A 21,707-nucleotide genomic window follows, 5' to 3' on the forward strand; every position below is an offset into this window, starting at 1 on the left:
TCCTACTCAAAGGATAGTGAGTAAGTGTATCTCTCAACAAGATAGCAAATCCACTGGTCTTCAAGCATTATCCACGTGTAATGGGAGATCTGTCACTATGCAAACGAGATGAAAGTTACATAGTTTACGCACTGGACACCCAAGTTTAGGTAGTAGGGGTGTGCCCTAACGTGGTCATCACTTGGGCCTCGGTGATTTGTGGTGCATTTTGGGGAGCACCCCAGACCTTGGGTAGCCACCACCCCCTGCTTATTCCCCAATACATCTTGACAAAGTGTCGATTGTGCCTGGAGCTGAAAAAATGTCGCCCACCTACAAACTTGTCAATTCTTGTGAGTTTTTCTTTTTTACGTCTGCTTAGTCTGCAAGCTATCATCACCCACTCCTTTTCTCGCATGGGTGGGCACCAAGCATTGTCTAAGCGTTCTTTATACTTGAGTGGGATTCCAGTGGGGTAGAGTAGTTGCTCTACCCTTCACAACTCGAAAACTTCAAGGTAATGTAAAAGGACCAAAAGCTGCCCAAGAAGGATGATTTGAAAAATCAAGGAGTACAAACGAGAATATTAAAGTACTAACCTTTTCACATGTGAAATAAACTTATCTATAAAGGTTTAATCATCTCATGGTATTTTCATATTCTTATTCCAATAACATTCTTGAAAAAAGGTAAATTTTGTGTTGAAAGGGAGAAAAACTAAGTTAAGTGAAGAAAACCAATCTCAAAAGGCCCTTTTGTTTATAAATGGGGAAGGCCACATGGTCTCTTGGAAGTCATTTTTGGCCTTTCTACAATGGATGCTATAGAAGAAAATCTGATAACTTACAACACCTTATAAAAAAGTAGATTGCCCTTAAAATATTAATAATTTGAACACTCAATTTTTTCCCTCCTACGCATCCACCCCACTCATGGCTTTGTGGATTTTGCCAATTCAAGCCCAGCATTCCAATGCCCAAGCCCTACGATTGGTGCACAGACTTCAAGCTTCTGCCCGATTGGCTGAAAAAACATGTGAGGTTCTCATTACTCACAAGCTGGAATCACAGAGCTTTCATGGCGGTGTGCTATTCGCAATGCCAGCTCAGCATCTCCCTATTGGAATTCCGAGCTTTCATGGGGGCGTGCTTTTCGCAATGCCAGCTCAGCAGTCAGCGCGAAAAAAAAACTTACTATGAAATAACTTTTGCTGAGAGCGTCCAAGTCTCTCCAAGTGATATATAACGACTCGTGATCAATAAACAAATTCTTTGGAAGATCAGGGTTGTAAGAAGAGGGGATGTCTAGTAGCAAGGCAGGAGGCCTTACCAAAGGTGCCCCAAAGCATCAAAACAGGTATGGACTCCTTTTGCACTTTACTTTTTCTCGCTCATTTACATCTGAACCCTCAAGAATTCCCACTTCTCAGATCCGTTTGGAAGGCCAACGCTGGTATCAAGAAGAAGGATAAGGTACCTGCTCATTCATATCTCCAAGCTCCATCTGATCCATAGCTCATTTGGCTCCTTTACCTCACAAATATCCGTCGCTTTTGATCAGGAACTTGGTGGGAAACTGCATCCATACCCCCCCATCACCGGGGTTTGCCCTCGTTGCAAGGCTCAAATCGAATGGCGCCGAAAGTATTCAATAATGCCCACATCTCCAGTCTTTGCTCATCATGTAAAGTTTTGAGTTTAGGTCGTTAGTGCTGCTGTTTCAGAGTCTATTTTCCCTCAACTGACGCGCTTTTCCGAATCTACGTCTCAGGTATGGCAAGTACAAGGCGTTAGTAGAACCGACAAAATGGTACTTACTATCCTTGTGGTCTGAAAAGACGGGTCTCAATATTGCTAGTACAGCACCTTTCCACATTTGGTGAAATCTTGTTAGGTTCAATTTTTTTTTTTCAAAGAAAAAGACTTGTTAAGTTAATTTTTCTTTGAAGAACTGATGCAAATTACGACTGATGGTCCTGTTCACACAGTAATCAGTGCAGCAAAAGAGCAGTTCGCCAGGCTTACCATGCCTTGTGCTCAGGTCCGATTTCCACTTTCAAGGTGTTGTCTGTTCATGCATGGGAATTTTGATTTGAAAGAAGAGGTATGTTTTAAAGGAACGCTCAAATTCAGCAAGAGTACGTTCACAAACAGGTTGCTAACTTGCAGGTTGTGCGAGGGAAAGAAACGTTTGTGCCAAATGCTGTCAACCTTCAGAGATAATAGTCGGAAGGTTAGCCTTTTAGGAATTTGAATTTAACCTCCCTGGTTACAGTTTGGTCGTGCATGCTATGTTCTACTGAAAAAGAAAAAAAAAAAATAGTGCTAAACAGAGCAAATATTCAGAGTGCAACACAAGCTTTATTTATAAGTCCGCTGGACCCTTCAGGATCTATGGGACTGGCAATCACTATCAACTAATAGTGATCCCTTACATCCTGTGGGAGAAAATATTACAAACTTGTCATGTATTGAGTACTTGTTGGGTTAGCTTGTGTGCTAGACCCAGTACCTTATTGTGATGTTCCAAAATCTCTTTCAAGTAGCTTCCTAGCTTTTTGGCCGGCTGCTCCAGCAGATGTTTTAGACCTCTATGGTCCCCATAGCCTTCTCTGATGTAGATAAGCATTAACAAGGCGTACCTTGCAATTTGAACCCCTTCCTTGCTGTGCATTCACATCCACTCTTCCAACTCATCGATAAAAAGACCAATGAGTGTCGGTGAGAGCAGGCAGCCTTGTTTAACCCCTATGTCACTCCTTATTACAGCTTTCCCCTTGGAGCACGACCCATCCACTAGTGGCTGTGCTAACTCAGCCAGTACATACTCATAGAGCTGGTATGTGGTTTCTCTGAGTTCTTGAGGAACTTTGAGCTTTTCCAGTCTTTCCCATAATGTCTTATGTGGCATTGTGTTGAAGGCTTTCTTGAAATCTATGCAACAGGTTATAGTGCAGAAAACAGAGTATTCTACATATATTGAATTGTAAATCCATGAGGTCTTCTATATATATCCATCCACAAATTTTGTATTGGTACCATAGGTGGATTGGACCTTGATGTAAACCACCACTTTGATCCTTATTGGGTGGAATAGAGCATAGAGTGGCTGCTCTTATTTTGTAATTGTCTATCTTTATATGCCACAAATATATATTGTATTGAGTTTCTGATGTGCTTCTCTTGTGAATGGAAACTTTTGTGCTATTTCCTAAATTTTATATGTGATCCAAAATACAAGTTTTTATTGAGGTCAACTTGTATCCCTAACCTAAATCATTCTATGGTCCTAAAACCTGTTTAGACCCATGTCCCCTAATGATAGCCAGATTGGTTGGGGCTGTGTAGTATGGGATGCACGGTCTTGGGATTGACTAAGGTCAGTAGCGGACATGCAAATTTCACCTTGTGAAGTTTTCGTCCAAGTTGCGGCTTGTTGGTATTGCGATAATTCTTTCTATCTTAAATGGTGCGTTGCCCTACCAGCTAGATTTAGATTTAGATGCTCGTTTGGGAGAGACTAAAATGAAATCGTTTAGACTTAGCTTGAATGAAGAGATTTGGACTACTTTTTGATTAGCCTTCTCCTTTAGTGCTAGCCTTCGTCATGGCTGAGTTTGCCCTTCACCTTCGGAGTGCGGACAGAAACTCAGTACGAAGACTTTGTATAAATGGATGCTCAAGTATGTGTGGGTGTGTGGATTTGTATGTGTAAGAGCATACTTTTATACTATGGTCTACACCCACTGTTGGGCGTTGATGACGTCAGTGGGGATGTCATAGTATCTAGTCCCTACTATGCATGATGGAGTTTATGGTTCTCAATCTTATGAGTGACTCTCGTGAGATTGAAACTACACTATGTTGTGTTTTTAGAGGATGAGTTTGGGAATGTTCTTGGATTCATCTAGGTATATTGACTAAGGTCAGTAGGTTTAAAACAAGGCCCAATGAGTGATTTTATTAGTCATGGATTTGGCAAACAATCTTGATCAGTAAAAGGTTGGACAACTTGCTGTTTTGAAGGAATATTGTATGGTTGATCATGTTGTCATGACAAGAGAAATGATTATTTAGTTAATTAATAGTCATTAGAACTTTATTATTGTTAGGCGCCAATTTGATGGTGCGGTTATATGTTTGTATTTATGATCGATCAAGCGGTGTAAATAGTACCGCCAAAACTATGTAACATTGGCCAATGATTAGTAATAAAGATGTGCACACACGTGTCTAGGTCCTAGGGGCAATAGGAAAGGGAAAGGGTGCATTAGAGTGCATTGAATGGTAGGTGCATGGGTCATAGGCTAAGGGTAGGTGTAAATGGGAAGATGGAACTTGAGTGATCTCAAGGGACATTAATGAAAGGGTATCACCCTTTCATTGTGAATCTCACGTAGCATTCTTTCTACCACATTGCATTCATCCGTCATCTCTCTCCCACCTTGCATGTAGGTCGAAAAAGAAACAAGTACTCTCACGAGGGCGCTCTTCCCCATTGGAGGGCCAATCGGCATTCAAATTCTGCATGCATTGCACACATTTGCATTTTCGAAAAGTGTGGATCTTCACATTTGGTATCAGAGTTGCGACGATCCACGAGCGGGACGAGAAGAGGGCGACAGTTGCGAACGACGGAAGTCGCAAGAGAGGTTGGCGGAAAAGGATCACGACTGACCGATCTCGAGGTTTTGAGACAAGGGATTTTTCTGATAAATTTTGGCCTTGAACGGCGAACGGGGTGTTCTCTCCCCCCCCCCCCCCCCAATGTGAATGTACCCTTAAACCGTGAGAAAAAGGGATTCCCGTTCTACACAACCGGAAGTCGGATCGGAATAAGATTTTAAGGGAGTGATCCACCCATCAAGTACCCCCTATAACGGTATCTAGAGCTCCAATCCGCTCAAAACAAGTAGCCCAAACGGAGCGTACCAGTTTACAGCAGAAATACAAGAAGAAAAGCTTGAAAGAGAAGGGAAAGGAGGTGATTTTAAGTATCTTCTCAACACAAACGAAGCGGGAGTCGGATAAGTACCACCACCTCTACAACACTTGAAGTTTGCTGTAAAATAAACCTTCTTTTTTGAAATTACAGCAAGAAATTTTTCTCTCTTGTATTAATAAAAGGAAAGAATGGAAGGGGAAGGGACATATAACAATGAACTTATTCCTTTTCCTCCATTACCCCAAGGAGAGAGAGAAAGAACACCTTCACCCCCTCTTGAAGAGGATGGATTAGGTGAGAGTTATACACATCTTGAGTATGATAACCCACAAATAGATTTACAGCAGTCTCTCCTTCAAGAACCTACTGATAGGGAGTTCTCCTTTCGTAATGAAAGAAGAAATGAGACCAGCCAAGAACAAGGTGATGAGTTCACTCCTTCAACTCAAAACCCAATACACATGGATTCTAATCCAAGTGCAAGAGGAAGAGAGGAGACTCCTGTTGATAAGCTGGTTTTCCAGCTTAGCAATATGATTGAGCAGTCCATTATGACAAGATTAGGGACTAAGAGGACTTTAAACTTAGGGGATGAAGAGTTGAGTAACCTTTCTAAGAGGTCCAAATTCCAATCGCGAGAGAGAATTGAGTTCCCCAAATATGATGGGGCAAGGGAGGCTGACAAAATCCTCAATTGGATTCGTCATTTTGAGCTATACTTTGCCCATCAAGACAAGACCGAGCAAGAGAAGCTTGCTCTTGCCACATTGCATCTGCAGAAGGATGCTCTAATGTGGTGGTCCTTGTCACAAACAGGAAAAGAGCCTATTCATGAATGGGCTAAATTTGTGGAGCAACTGAAAACCACTTTCATGCCACCGAGGCATGAAGAGAACCTAACCTTTCGTTGGGAGAGGTTTAGGTAGTTCGATAATGAGAGTAATGCAGATTTTACAGCCAGATTTTGGAAACTCTCTCTAGAGTTACCCGAAAAGAGTGAGGAAGATAGGAGAAAGAAGTATTTAGCAGCTTTAAGCCCAAAAGTAAGGTACGAGGTTGAAATGTTTAACCCGACCACGCTTAAGGACCTCACTAAGTTGGCTGAAATAGCCGAGAGAAAATTGAATCCTCGTAAACCCTTCAATAAGGAGTATGGGTTATCATCTAAGACCAATAATATACCCACTTTTAGGAAACCAAACCGGTTTAAAAATAATAAAGGGAAGGGTAAAGCTCTTGTAAGGAATGTGAACAGCCAATCACGTCCTGGATGGGTGCCATTTCCTTCTATGACTGACGAAGAGAAGAGGAAGTTGATTAAGGAAGGAAAATGTTTCGGTTGTAAGAAACATAAGCCAGGGCACGTATGGCATAAGTGTCCCGTTCTCTTGGCTAAGATTGCCAAGACGAATTCAGTAAAAGGGAAAGCCAAGGCATCCAAGCAGGAGGGTGAGGCTTCTACCTTGTCACCCTCGAAATATTGTGACTATTGAGCCAATAGTGAATGCTGTCCATTCAGCCAATACCTTTGGGCCTCATGATCTTTTTAAGGTGTATGAATTTGTGAATGGACAGAGAATAGTGGTTCTCCTAGATGATGGATGTAATTATGACTTAGTAAGTGATAGATTGGCAAAATTACTCCATCTTAAACCAAAACCTATAAAAAACATGTCGCTTTCAGGAGCTTTTAGGGGACACAATGAAGAAGACACATCCATAGTACGAAATATTCATTTTCGTATACAAAAATATAGAGATCGAAGGGATTTTCTAGTAGCCCCTTTACAAGACGTTGACATGATACTAGGTAAACCATGGCGGTATGATTTTAACCCTGCTATTCATCCTCATACTCATCATTGTTGCTTTGTACATAAGGATGAAAACATAAGGATCGTAGGGGATCGGGACGTGTATACAATTCCATTGATTACTCCTACCCAAGCGAAAAGATTGGTAAAAAGAGGGATAGATTGTAATCTTGTGTATATACGGGATTCACGAGATCTTCATATCTCAAAAGAAGATCGGAAGAGAAATGAGTTCCTTAGAGCTTATGAGGATCGATTTTCAAGAGATGACTCATTCGAATTGCCCATGGAGAGAGAAGATGATCATGCCATAGACTTAGAGCCAGGAGCTTCCCCTCCATGTAGAGCCCCATATAGGATGAACAGGATAGAAATGGAGGAGGTAGAAAAACAAATTGAAGATCTGTTGCAAAAAGGCCTGATTCGACCAAGCAGTTCTCCATTTGGAGCACCTGTATTATTGGTTAAGAAGAAGGATGAATCATATCGTATGTGTATAGATTACCGTGCTTTGAATAAACTTACGATTAAGAACCGGTATCCGATTCCAAGAGTGGATGATTTATTGGATATGCTTAAAGGTGCTAAAGTTTTTAGCAAATTGGATTTGAAATCTGGTTATCATCAACTTCGTATGAAAGTTGGGCATGAACATAAGACTGCTTTTCGCACTCTCACTGGACATTATGAGTTTTTGGTCATGCCTTTTGGCCTAACTAATGCTCCAGCCACTTTTAGTAGGCTGATGAGAAGGGTTTTGCGACCCTACTTGGGAAAATTTGTCATAGTCTTTTTTGATGACATTTTAGTGTTCAGCCAGAATGAGGAAGAGCATAAGGATCACCTTGCTAAGGTGAGGGAGCTCCTAAGGAAGGATCGATTGTTCCTAAATATCAAGAAGAGTGAGTTCTTCAAGACAGAAATAGAGTATTTGGGACACATTGTGTCTGCCGAGGGAATTCGGGTTGACCCTAAAAAGGTCAAGGCCATAATTGAATGGCCAATACCCAAAAACTTACATGAGCTGAGATCCTTCCTAGGGATGTGTAGTTATTATCGCAGATTCATTAAGAATTTTGCACGTCTTGCTTTCCCACTAACAGATTTGTTGAAGAAGCATTCCTTGTATGAGTGGGGAGAGGTTCACCAAGTAGCTTTTGAGGAGCTTAAGAGAACATTAGTGACTGCACCAGTGTTAACACTTCCGGACATGGACAAAGAGTTCTTTGTTGTATGTACGGATGCAAGTGGTACCTCGATTGGGGCAGTGTTGATGCAAGGAGGGCATCCCATTGCTTATGAGAGTAGAAAACTTCAAGGGGCTGAATTGAAATATATCACGTATGAGAAGGAGTTATTGGCAGTCATTCATGCTCTAAAGTTATGGAAGCATTACTTATATGGTTCTGCTTTCAAGATTAAGACTGACCATCAAAGTATCAAGCACTTGTTTTCTCAACCCATTGTCTCTTCAAGGCAAATCAAATGGGCTGAATATATTCAATCCTTTGGGCAACCAAATATCGAATATCAGCCAGGAAAGGAGAATTTAGTAGCTGATGCTTTGAGTAGACGGCCCCAAGTTAATCACGTTTCTGTGATTAAGGAGAAATCATTAGGAGCAATGGTTGAAGCTTATCCTTTAGATGAGGACTTCGCTGACATTTATGGGAAGATTCAGTGTAATGAGGTTGGGGATTTAGAGGCTTATTCCATCGTGGATGGATACTTATTTTTGGGACGTGCCATATGTGTACCCAAAACATTTCGGTATCTAGTCATGAGTGAGTTACATGCGAGTCCATATTCTGGACATAGAGGCATTAGAGGAACCATTGACAATATTGAGAGATACTTCCATTGGCCTAAACTTTGCAAAGAAGTTTTGACCTTTGTTCAACAATGTGACGTATGTCAGCGCATTAAATCTGACACAAGTAAGACTGCTGGTCTTTTGCAGCCTTTGCCTATTCCTTCGGAAAGGTGGGAACACATTACAATGGATTTTGTGTCTGGTTTCCCCAAGGTTGGTCAGTTTGAGTAGATTTTCACTGTTATAGATAGGCTGAGTAAACAAGCTCATTTTATTCCCTGTAAAAAGAGTTGTCTGCTCCTGAAACAGCAAGGTTATTCATTAGGGAAATCTTCAAGTTACATGGGTTACCAAAATCCATTGTATCCGATAATGATGGCCGTTTCATTAGCAACTTTTGGACAGCTCTATTAGAGAATCTCGGAACCAAACTGAAATTTACTACAGCCTTCCATCCTCAAGGAGATGGACAAAGTGAGAATGCCAATCAAACCATAATTACTTTACTTCGAGCTTATGTCCATGACCAACCTAGAAGGTGGCCAGAGTTCTTACCCATGTTAGAGTTTGCTTATAATAACACTGTACATACTTCCACCAAGAAAGCCCCATTTGAAATCATCTATGGGCAATGTTTACCCACTCCAATAACACACTTGGGGGAGCGAATTTTTGCTGCTGACCAGTTTGCTGAGGATATGTCACAGGTTATTGAGCAAGTAAAAGAACATATTAAGAAGGCCCAGGTTCAACAATCCAAGGCAGCCAATAAAAAAAGAAAAGAAGTTTATTACAAGGAGGATGATTGGGTTTTATTGAAGATTGATAAAAGAAGAATCAAGTCAGTGAGAGGAAGTACCAAACATGTCAAGCTAGCACCGAAGTTTTATGGTCCATTTCAGATTTCAGCAGCTTTATATCCAGAAGAAGGATCCAGAGCGTATGAGCTGAAGTTACCAGCCCACTGGCGTATGAAGAACATCTTTCATGTGAGCAATTTGAAGAGATACCATGGCGATACTTCTGCGTTTTTGGACACTCAGCATCAAGAAGAACCTGAACTTGAAGATGGGACTGAAGTTCTTACTCCGGAACAGATCGTGTACCATAAAGAGAAGAGTACTCGTGGAAAGAAGAGATATATGTATTTACTGAAGTTTAAAAACCAGCCAGCTAGTGTTTACAATGGATGGAAGAAGAGTTCTTTACAGATTTTCCACAGATACTCGCAGATTACAAAGAGGCGATGCAATGGCAGAAGTAACAAGAGAAATGCACATAAGAGGAGGAGATAAACAATAATCCAGAAGAGGACTTCTGCTCATTCAAGCAGGAGGGAGTGTCATGACAAGAGAAATGATTATTTAGTTAATTAATAGTCATTAGAACTTTATTATTGTTAGGGGCCAATTTGATGGTGCGGTTATATGTTTGTATTTATGATCGATCAAGCGGTGTAAATAGTACCGCCAAAACTATGTAACATTGGCCAATGATTAGTAATAAAGATGTGCACACACGTGTCTAGGTCCTAGGGGCAAAAGGGTGCATTAGAGTGCATTGAATGTTAGGTGCATGGGTCATAGGCTAAGGGTAGGTGTAAATGGGAAGATGGAACTTGAGTGATCTCAAGGGACATTAATGAAAGGGTATCACCCTTTCATTGTGAATCTCACGTAGCATTCTTTCTACCACATTGCATTCATCCGTCATCTCTCTCCCACCTTGCATGTAGGTCGAAAAAGAAACAAGTACTCTCACGAGGGCGCTCTTCCCCATTGGAGGGCCAATCGGCATTCAAATTCTGCATGCATTGCACACATTTGCATTTTCGAAAAGTGTGGATCTTCACACATGTTACTTTTTATGAATCTTGGATGAGACCTTTCAATGCTTGATATCCTAAAGTGAGGATTAACTTGGATAGTGGCAAGCTGGTAAAGGAACTTAGTAAGTTGATCTTGTGCTTGGATTGAGCACGAGATGGGAACACAAGACAACTGCTAGACTCTATGTTTGTGTGATCATAGATAAATTTTGTGTTCTCAAAGAGAGAATTCATGATTATCAGAGAAGCAACACGAGAAGTTGACTCCTTTGAATTTTGGTAGCTTTTTGGGTAAACTCTGGACAGACCTTATGGACAGGGTTTTGGGATGTTGGATGACATCAATCAGCCATTGGTGAGTGGGTGTTCCCAAACCTACCCAATGGGCTACTATTTGTTACCCTAAAGTAGCTGGGTAACGGATGACCTCAAACTTGCAAACGAGCACATGGGCCACTAATAACTTTTGGATAGAACGTTGAGGGCTATAAATTAGTTGCGGCTATTAATTAGTTGCAGCTCGAATTTTGTTTTCCCACCTTAACTTAAACCAGTATAAGTCTTATTTTAAAGGAAGGAGAATGTTATGTCCAGCACAACTAGACGTAGCACAAGCATAGGGTTCACTAAATCCTATGCCTAGTTGGCAAGGATCTAGGATTAGATTTGGAGTCAATGTTGGGTCTAATCTAGGGTTAGGATTAACCTAAGGATAGACTTAAGCTAGGAGATGAGGTCTAGATCACTAGGAGTGAGCTAGCCTGCTATATTTGGCAATGGAGTGCTAGCCAATTCAGGGTAAGCCAAATTGGGTTGAGGCTTGAGCATAAAGCAAGGGATGCCTGCTTTAGAGTAAAGCTAAAAATATGGCTAGAGCCAATAAAGTAGGAAACCTAGCCTATAAGTATAGGCTGGGGGCTCATTATCAGGGGTCTTGAGTATGTTATCCTGAGTGACCAGGACCTGCTGGCCAAAGAGCAATAGCTAGGGGAAAGGGCTTGTGGTATGGGGCATAAGTTTGGACTCTGAGGCTGGCTAGATCTCTCCAGGTAGTTTAGACCTCTAGGGGGGTGGCTCGGATGAGCCTTTGGGAGGGAGGTGAGTTGCTAGCGCCAATCCTTATGGGTTGTATCTATGGCAGATGCCTGACCTGGATGGGTTGCTTGCAGGCTTGGCCCGTTTTTTGTTAGGGTTTTTGGTTATGGAGTTGACGTGGATACCCACACGTGGCCTATAGGGTTCTCTTCATAAGATTGCTTGTAAGCCCATATTTATGTTGACGCGTCTACTTGAGATCAACAATTCAGCTTGTCCAAATATTGATTTGATTCTTCTAATACTTATGTTTGCTGTCGACTTCATGAGTGAAGTCTCATCCAATGCTTGCCCATCAGTTGTTGAGAAAGACACTTAAGTTCACAGACTTATTATTAGTCTCAACCAATGGAACTTCCCCATCCTTATGCAAGATAGTGTGAAAATTTGTCAAGGGAGCAAATCCCAAGCTTGAAGGAAATGCAGCTGCGCTAATTGCATGGAATGACAAAATGATCGAGCTTCATACCATTATTGGTATGGATTTGGAAGACATTTATATTTAGCATATCGATCTTGATAGTACAACAAAAGAGGTATGGGACAATCTGCACGATCTTTTTGGAGAAGATCTAAATAATTCCAAATCAAACAACAATTCAATAAGATGTCCATTAAGGCCTCCTTGAAGGACCATCTCAGTGCTTTAGGTGTCCTTGTGCAACAACTCATTGTCTTGGAGCTCCTCCTGATCATGATGATAAGAAGGTTTTGCTTCTTAATAGTCTCGAAACAATCCTAGCAGTGTCCTTCAAGTTGCTTGTGTGATGAAATATGAAGAAATGGTTGCTGTATTGATGGACAATGATCGTTGTTGCAACACACCCATCACTCCTAAACTAGGACCAATGTACACAAGAAGCAAGGGCAGCACTAGTAAACACTTTGCTAGCAAAACGGCCAAGAGTCCCTCTTATGAGAAACCGCCTATTGATGCTTCAGACGACTTGAAAAGCTTGAAGAAGAAGAAGCAAATCTTGTGGAGGTAGAGTCTGATCTAGAACCTAACAACCCACCAGACAATGCACTCATTGTCATGGCAGATCTTTCCATTGGGAAAGATGGCCCTTACTTTTGGGCTTTCTAGTTTTCTTTGTTGAGTCAAGAATGGTTCCTTTTCCCTTGCATTAGAATAAAATGAATGTTTTGTGTATGTCTCAATAATGGTACTCTGCCTTGGGTAGTCCCCCAAAAATGATTGTATGTGTGCCTTGTCCTCTAAAAGCTTCATGCTATCTTCAATACCCTACTTAGAGCAAGGGGGTTTGACCACAGGGGGTGTTATGGGGGTCTTCACCCCCACTTGTGCCTTTACGATGGATCAGAGTATAGGCATGAACAGTAAGCCTCTTATCAGGCTTAAGATGAGAGTACAAGTGTTGGCTCATTAAGGACCAGTAGTAGGCTTCTATCTTCAACCCTCAGTTGTATGCACACATCCTTGCATACAAAATTTTCATGAATGCATCCTCACAGGGGCACGTGTACACCCACACATACACCCTTATCGTCACCGTCACCGTCACTGTCACCGTCACCTTCACCCTCACCCTCAGCCTCACACTCACACTCACACTCACATTGAGATGCACGTGCCCACGCCAATGCATGCATGTGTGCCCACGGCACGGTTGTGCGTTCGCACACGGATGAAAAACCATGTTCAATGCCCTTGCTCACTATCTCCTTGAGATTGTGAAACTAGTAGGCAAACTAAGAACTAAAAATTTTCTTTACATGGAACCGAATGATAAAGATGACATATTCTTGCAGGGATGCTGATAAAGAAGAAGGGCAACGAAGAGAGCTTGAACAGGTGAGTGGAGCCATGAATGTGTCAACTAGATGTCATTGGTGACTGGTCTATATTAATGTCATGCTGTATTGTGAACAGGCTTTGAAGACTTTGCGTGAAAGGGACAAGAGAACTTTGCTCCGCGTGGTAAGACAGTGATTGAAGTTTGCAATTGTGTGTGAGTTTTCAAATTCCTACAGCCTTGTTGTCCATAGCCATAGAGACTTGTGTTCACACACACACCCACACACACACCCACCCACGGACCGACCCACCCACCCATCCACATACGTGTGCACATGCGCACGTGCACTCACATTTTTATAGTGTGGCTTTGTACACATCAACTCAAACATATCTAATGTGGCTTTGTAAAATTAAGTGTGCTTTTATGTGCCAATTTAGCAATTTAAGGGCTATAATTCAATAAATGTAATTAAAAATGTACACTCTTTTTTGGCTTTTTCTATGTTTAGGATCACCGAGAATTAAATAAAAAATGAAAACGGGGAGCCTCAAAGTCTTTTTCCTTTCTAATGTTTAGGTTGGTTCCATTTTTGGATGTTGATTTTGTTTGTGTATTGTTTTGATGTCATTTTCGCCCTTGAGCCCTTTGTCTCTGTTGATGCTGCTGTTGTTGTAACATATAGCTTAATGTAATTCTCTCTTTTGCGAACATCGCAAAGAACATGTCCTTGACACCTTGACACAATTTTTGACCAACTGGACGCTGAAAATGATACACTGATGGAAAGCAATGCCTCTGAATAAATGCAGTAATGAGACAATGTGCAGGCCTTGGGAAATGCAAGTCACAAATACATCAGCAAAAGGTGATTAAACATGCCCATGAAATGGAGGAGCACGTGCACAGATGTACAGTTAGCCACCAAGAAGGGAGACACAATAAAACATATTTACAAAAAATAGAGATCAACTACATATAATGGAAGGGAATCTCAAGGATTTGAGAGAGGAAAAACAGAAATTTTACGGGTACAGCTCTTGATCCAGCAACTTTGGAAGCTTATTTCTACCAGTCAGTATTGCTGAAATGTATGATTCAGCCCATTAAGAAAAATCTGAATGCTGAATGTAATGAAGGGGAAAAAGGGCCAAGTTAGAGGTCTTTGAGGTGGAAAATGTGGAGGGACTATGTAAGTCCCCATCCACCCCCTACTATGTACATTTGATGTGACATCGAATCCTATCTACTCCCACCTCCTTCCTCCTCCGTGCTCTCTACACTCTCTCTCTCCCAATCTCTCTCTATCTCTCTCTCTTCCTTCTCCCAATCTCTCCCAATCTCTCTTCCTTCTCCCTTCTCCCTTCTCTCCCAATCTCTCTCTTCCTCTCCCTCTTCCCCCTTTCCACACTTCTCTCTCCTTCTCCCTCTTCCTATGATTGCTACTGAGATTGATCATGGGCTGAGAGTAGAGGTGGCAAATGGACAGGATTTGGTCCGTAAATTTTGTTTCCAAGATGCAAGGATCAAGCTCTTTGAGGATTGGCAATCTCTTGGCACTGATATGGGCCCAATTGATGCTGTCCTGGGCTGCGTTTGGCTGAAATCTTTGGGTAAAATCAGCATGGATTTAAATGCCCTATCACTCAACGTTGTCCACAAGGGTAGAACTGTAGCATTGCATGGCATTGCCACTCCTAAATTGTAGGTCATTTCAGCAAGGCAGTTAGGGAGAGAGCTCAGGAAGGAGCATGCCCTCTACGCATTGAATGTGTCAGTATCTCAGGGGGGTAGCATTCCCTGTGTTGAGGATTGTGATATGCAGCAGTTGCTATCGGAGTTTACTGATGGATTTACTGATACACCATCCCAATTGCCTCCCAAGAGGGATGTGGATCATGCCATTGTTCTAGAGCCTAGCAGTAAGCCCATAAACAAAGCCCCATACCGTCTCTCTAAGGTTGAGCGGGAGGAAGTGGGAGTGCAGGTGCATGAATTGCTTGAGAAGAACTTCATCTCTCATAGCACTTCTCCTTTTGCCTCTCTGTTGCTTCTGGTGAAGAAGAAGGATGGATCATACCGCATGTGCATTGATTACAGGGATCTAAATAAGGCCACTATCAAGAACAGGTTTCCAATCCCCAAGATAGATGACCTGTTGGATGAACTCAAGGATGCTCAGTTTTTCATGAAGATAGATTTGAGGTCTGGTTACCATCAAATCAGGGTGAAAGGAGATGAGCACAAGACGGCCTTCCGCACAGAATAGGCCTTGTATCAATTCAAGGTGATGCCTTTTGGATTGACCAATGCACCGGCCACCTAATGAACAAGATATTGCAGCCACTTCTTTTCAGATGCAAGCTGGTTTTCTTTGATGATATCCTCATTTACAACAAGGATAGACAAGAGTACATTAAGCATGTGAAGCAAGTGTTGGAAATTTTGAGGATGCACCAGCTTTATGCAAGAGCCAGCAAATGCACTTTTATGGCAAAGGAGGTTGAGTACCTAGGGCATATTGTGAGTAGACGTGGCATTCGGGTGGATCTTGCAAAGGTGAAATGCATCAAAGATTGGCCACAACCACAAAACCCCACCCAGTTGGTTGAGAGGATTTTTAGGTATTGCTTCTTTCTACAGGTGCTTTATTCGCAAATTTGCCAAGAGGGCAGCTCCTCTTAGTGATCTCTTGAAGAATGATGCTTTTGGGTGGTTAAAGGAAGCACAACGCAGCTTTGAAGACCTCAAATTTTCTCACTCATGCATCTGTCTTGGTATGCCCTGATTTTTCGTATCCTTTCATTGTGGAGGCAGATGCCAGTGGCAAAGGATTGGGGGCTATTCTAAGGCAAGAACACGGGGTGCTAAAGAACTCAATTTTCATGTTTATGATTAGGAGATGCTGGCTATCTTGGCACCACTATCTGTATGGAAGTAAAATTAAGGTGAAAACAGATCATAGGACACTCAGATTCTTCCTCACCCAGCCAAATTTGTCATATAAGCAGAAGTGTGGTTGGCTGCAGTCCAATCCTATGATTTTGACATTGAGTACAGAAAAGGGAAGGAAAATGTGGTTGCAGATGCCTTGTCCAGGATATGGGCTTGCAATTTGTATGCTATCTCTACCATATATCAGGAGTGGATTCATGGCATTCAGGAAGAGTATATGCAGAATTCTAAAGCAGCTCCCATATTTTCAGATTTGCAGAAGCCTTCTAGTCAGGGTCATCCGGATTTCAAATTGCATAATTTGCTGTTGTGGTGCCAAGACAAGATTTATTTAGTGCTAGAATCATCAAGAAATGCACTCTTCTCCCATGGCTGGACATGTGGGGATCACTAAAATATATGAAAGAATCAAGCAGAGCTTTACTTAGAAAGGCATGTGGAGAGATGTGGTTAAATACGTGGCTGAATGCTTGCCTTGCCAACAGAATAAAGTGGACAACAAATTACCCGCAGGTCTCTTGCAGCCATTACCCATCCCAAAGGGCAAATGGACGCACATAGCAATGGATTTCATCATAGAATTGCCTTCTATAGAGAGGGGATGGGACAACATCTTTGTTGTGGTGGATAGAATGACAAAACAAGCCCATTTCATACCTTCAACAGCTCTGCTACTTAACCACACAGCACAGTCGAACAAACTCAACCTTCCGTAGACCAGAAGCATGGGCACTGTTCTCCAGTCATGGAAGTCGATCCCCAAGAGCTTCTGAATCAGGGTCACCCTTCAGCAAAGTCTTTGTCTTCAGGCTCCCACACCTGTGAGCCTCCTACTTGGGCTCTAATACCATGTTAGAAATCGACCAACAAAGGGTATGCACAGCGGAAGACTGATAGAATAGCCTAGGAGTTCATTTAGTGTGTGTGTTAGGGTTGGAACGGCAAACTTCTTTACTTAATGTGCATCACATAGATGTGTAGACTCATCAATAGACAATGATCCAGCGAGATATAGAAGCTACCAAAAGAATCGTCCAAAGCTATGGACACAATACCAAAGAGAGATAGATCCAAAGTCCCACTAGAGTGTGGTTCTTTGATCTTACCACAAGGTACTTCTACTATCTGTCGAATATCTCTAGACTCGAGCCCGTGTGCTCCACATCGAGCGTATGTAGACTCTCCATCCAGATCCCTTCCACCTTGCTGTCTTTGCACCAGCCTAGGTGGGCAGCACCCTCAGCTAAGTCTGCAGCTACTGTATGCTCTCTTCTCCTCCAGTGGTTAGGCCTAAGACAAGCTCCCTGCTGCTCCTTTCTGATGGGGCTTGTCTGCTGCTCCAGGTGATGATTTTTGAGGGCTGAATGGCCCCCTTTTATAGGACAAGGGTCTGCTGCAAAAAACCAACCAGTCAGCATCATTCTGGCCGACCAGACTGGCCAACCAGTCTGCTGCAGGTCCAGCCCTTTAGGGCTCTCAAAACGGGGCCTTAGGCCCCACTTCTAGGGCTTTAGCCCTCACTTCAAGGCAGGGTCCCAGCCCCCTTGGTCTGCCCTATATAAGGCCTGGTTGGCTGGCTCCAACCAGCCCAACCAGCCTCTTCCTATACCCGACTCTCTCTGCTGGTCTGCCCCGTCCTGTTGTGCCCCTTTCTGGCACCCTGTTGTGCCCACACGTGTGTGCCTTTGCTGCTGCAGCACCCCGCCATGTGTCGCCATCCCTCAGCGCCATCTTGCTGCTCTCCAATTGCCTTCTGCCAGGCCAAATCCAGGGCCAGATGCCCCATCATCTTTCCTGCACATTAGCTCCACTTGATGGAGCCTCTGTTTGCTGTAAGGTGCTGCCCATGTGGCAGCCCCCTCTCTCTGTCTTCTTTGGGCATATCTTGCCCTAGGTCTCCCTCCCCCTTGCTCTCCTCATATGGGGGCTTACAGATGGGGAGGTGACCTTTCCAACAGGGTCAGCTTTGCTTTGCTCACACTCTCATCCGAGCTTCTCTCTACCAAGCTATTTCTTTGCCATGATCTATGCTCATGGCACATTTTCACTAGAGACTCAAGCCTTCCACTCAACAAACTTTTCTACTCAAGCCTTTTGCTTGAGGCCTTCTCTCATTGCTAACCTTTGCTCAAGACGATGCTCCAGCCATCTATTTCGCTCATGCTTCTGCATTGATCATACGCTTATGTTGGGCATCACTCTTCTACAAGTGTGCTCGTGCTCTAGCCACAGCCTCATTTGTGTTGGTTGTCACATACGCTCAAGCTAGCCACTAAGCATTTCCCCTTGTCCACAACAACGTTGCTCACATCCTCACTAACAAGGGCGACTGCCAGGATGCATGCCGTTGAAGCTTTGTGCCCACGTGCAACAACCTTTTCTTGGAGCCGCATACAACCTTCAATAACTGGTTGGAGCTGCGTACAAGCATAGGCATAGCTTTTATGCTCTATTTTTGCTTTACAAGTGTGAGAATGGGTGTGTGAAAGACCGAGTCTGGAAACAGGTGCATGTGGAGGAGTCCTATGGTGATGTGGGACAAGGAAGTGGATGTGCAAGCACGTTTGGGACACTTTTCATGGAAGTGCACCTTGTGTGAGGGAACGTTCGCTTGGCATCACCGAAAGAAGTCAATGGTATGTAGGACTCATTCCAGATGGATTTTTTCCTGCTTTGAGAGGCATTCTAGGATCATCAGTAAAGAGTTAGGAGGCTTGAGGCCAGATGCTACTTCAGTGATGAGTCAGGAAAAGTTATCAAAACCCAAGTCACAATTTCCTAGACAAAGTGCACGGAACTAGGAGATGGAGAGTAAGCGAACACTGAGCTTTCTGGGCACAATCTGTGAGCAACTGAACAAGTAGGATCTTCAGGTGCTGTCAACTTCTGGCCAGTTGAATTGATGATGAACCAGAGCCCTACGATCAAATCATAATTCCAGGTAAGGAATCCTGTAGCAGGCTGAATTGGAAAATTGCCAAAGGGAACATTCATGAAGTCAACGATTCACATGGGTAGGGATAGATGTCTGCTGTAGGCACCATTGGAGCAGACAACACTGAAATTAGAGCAGACAGCACGCACGGTATTAGCGGACATGCAAATTTCACCTTTTGAAGTTTTCGTCCAAGTTGCGGCCTGCTGGTAGTGCGATAATTCTTTCTATCTTAAATGGTGTGTTGCCCTATCAGCTAGATTTAGATGCTCGTTTGGGAGAGACTATAATGAAATCGTTTAGACTTCACAAGCAGTTGTAGCTTGAATGAAGAGATTTGGACTACTTTTTTATTAGCCTTCTCCTTTAGTGCTGGCCTTCGTCATGGCTGAGTTTTCCCTTCACCTCCGAAGTGCCGATAGAAACTCAGTATGAAGACTTTGTATAAATGGATGCTCAAGTATGTGTGGGCGTGTGGATTTGTATGTGTGAGAGCATATTTTTATACTATGGTCTACACCCGCTGTTGGGCGTTGATGACGGCAGTGGGGATGTCATAGTAGCTAGTCCTTGCTATGCGTGATGGAGTTTATGGTTTTCAATCTTATGAGTGACTATCGTGAGATTGAAACTGCACTATGTTGTGTTTTTAGAGGATGAGTTTGGGATTGTTCTTGGATTCACCTAGGTATAAATACTGAAATTAGAGCCGACAACACACACGGGAGCCGATTGTACAGAAATTGGAGCAATAAAGAGCTATGTGGGTGATTTAACCACAGGAGCTCTCCTCACATAAGTTGCATACCAAGTTCCAACTGATGTGAAAAGCAATCTTTTCAGCTAGATATAGGTTGGGTTTAGCTTGAAATAGCTTGCCTTGTCTTTTAGGGCTTTGGTGGACTAACCCTAGGGTCAAGCTAACTAGAAGCACTCGTAGGGTTAAGCTAAGCTAGGAGTAATCTAACTAGTTTGGTTATTCTAATGAACACACATGCGCTACCCCCCCGCCTGCATGCTTGCGCGCCCCCCCCCCCCCCCAAAAAAAAAAAAAACTATCAATTATTAGTTGTGGAAAAACTATGGCATGCGCAAGCAAGCAACATGCAAATCCTGGATGCTTGCATGCACATAAAGTCTAGACTCTGCACCTCATTCATTTTACAATTGTAATTCTAGCAGGAAAGGTTTCCAAGTTTGAAACATCAAGCTATGGAAATGTCTTGTGTGGCAATATACAACCAGAAAACCTGAGGTAGGAGGCTAAATCTGCTTCAGTGGGAGATTAAGTAGAGGCTAGGAAAAAAAGCATTAGACTTTGGAGATGTCTCTTGCATTTCAGGGACTCAAATAGATCACTTCCACTCTTGAACAGAAAGTGTAAATTATTTGTATGGTCTTGTAAGGAAGCTGCGAGATAACTGTACACAGTGAATGCCATAAATGCACGTGCCCACACACCTGCAGCGGCACCATGTATCTGTAGGTCCTCTGCATGTATTTATGAGTATGATATTGTAAGGAAGCTGCTAGCTAACTGTACACAGTGAATGCTGTAAATGCACATGCCCACACACCTGCCCTCGCACCCGCACCATGTATCTGTGGGCCCTGTGCAGGTATGACATGTGTACTCACACTGCAAACCTTCCTTTTTCTCATTGCCACATCATTAGTATCAAGACCACTGAAATTAATCAATTAACATTTCCAGATGAACCGCGGTTTACCCAAGGGAGGTGTACAGGAAGCAAAATTAGAGACAAACACAGGGAAACATGAAGCTGATGAAGAGACAGAAGAAGACAGTGAGTTTGAGGAAGTTGAAGAGTTGGGTTCGAGTTGCTCTGAAGGAGAGAGCGATGCATGTCAGGATCCTAGTGAGGACCTTTGTTGCAAAAAGGAAAGAGAGAGCTTGTGGGATGGATCCGACTTGCAGAAGCTCTCTGTGAGCAGAGAGGAGGCTTGATCTTATAGACGTCTCATTTGGTTGATTATACGGAGCGTCGTGGACTCTTGCGAGAATGTGGTAAAAAGGCTTGAATTTTCCGATGGAAATGTAGTCTGAAAGATCTTAATTTCCTTTTCTACAAGGCTGTCCCAAACTCAGGCATTTGCAATCTTGATTTGAATAAAATGTTTGTAAAATTATTGGCTAGCTTTTTCTTCTCTCTTCTCATTTCGGTATATGGAAATATACTTTGAGCATGCTCAGGAGGATACATCTTCCATGAGGCGGTAACGTATGTGCTGTGCTTGGATCTTATGGTTTGTAGGGACTTGAAGTGTCTTGCTGAGTCTTACTTCATTGGAATTGAATTAACTAGATATATGTTGTAGCTTTGTGTCCATTTGCTTACTATTGATGTGATTGATCTGATTGGAGTCAAAGTGCATGCAATGCTTATTTGCTGTACCTTCAAATTTTTGGGGGAGAGAGAGAGAGAGAGAGAGAGAGAGAGAGAGAGATTCCCACTAAAGAATGGACAGGGTCGACAAATGAATCTCATAATTAGCCAAAGATCTTCGTGATTCTCCCCGAGTAGGGAGGTTGTGAAAGCCATTTCTTTTCAGGGGTTAAGGG

General features: G+C 42.8%; 1 protein-coding gene across 2 annotated transcripts; it reads left to right on the plus strand.

Annotated features, from left to right (window-relative positions):
- Positions 1-1,232: 1,232 nt before the first annotated feature.
- On the plus strand, positions 1,233-21,297 carry LOC147886478 (small acidic-like protein). 2 transcript variants are annotated; one of them, XM_087395660.1, is made up of 9 exons: positions 1,233-1,335; positions 1,409-1,451; positions 1,540-1,622; positions 1,750-1,788; positions 1,967-2,019; positions 2,148-2,211; positions 13,247-13,289; positions 13,368-13,446; positions 20,838-20,966. In XM_087395660.1, exons 1-8 carry the CDS (start codon positions 1,280-1,282, stop codon positions 13,425-13,427), a joined length of 441 nt encoding a protein of 146 aa, XP_087251786.1. In that variant the 5' UTR covers positions 1,233-1,279; the 3' UTR covers positions 13,428-13,446; positions 20,838-20,966. The 2 variants fall into 2 exon arrangements, with proteins under 2 accessions (XP_087251786.1, XP_087251785.1); XM_087395659.1 differs by having other exon boundaries at positions 1,235-1,335; positions 13,368-13,415; positions 20,838-21,297.
- The last annotated feature ends 410 nt before the right edge of the window (positions 21,298-21,707 follow it).

This window comes from Dipteris shenzhenensis, chromosome 24, assembly GCF_047967505.1.
Source record: "Dipteris shenzhenensis isolate YYH24624 ecotype China chromosome 24, Dip_SZ_1.0, whole genome shotgun sequence".
Taxonomy (NCBI): domain Eukaryota; kingdom Viridiplantae; phylum Streptophyta; class Polypodiopsida; order Gleicheniales; family Dipteridaceae; genus Dipteris; species Dipteris shenzhenensis.

Excerpts from the sequence above, each read along its gene's own strand:
- LOC147886478 (XM_087395659.1), top strand. The coding sequence starts at position 1,280 with ATGTCTAGTAGCAAGGCAGGAGGCCTTACCAAAGGTGCCCCAAAGCAT. Across the intron at positions 1,336-1,408 it reads GCCCCAAAGCATCAAAACAG|ATCCGTTTGGAAGGCCAACG; the intron begins GTATGGACTCCT and ends CCCACTTCTCAG. Across the intron at positions 1,452-1,539 it reads GTATCAAGAAGAAGGATAAG|GAACTTGGTGGGAAACTGCA; the intron begins GTACCTGCTCAT and ends GCTTTTGATCAG.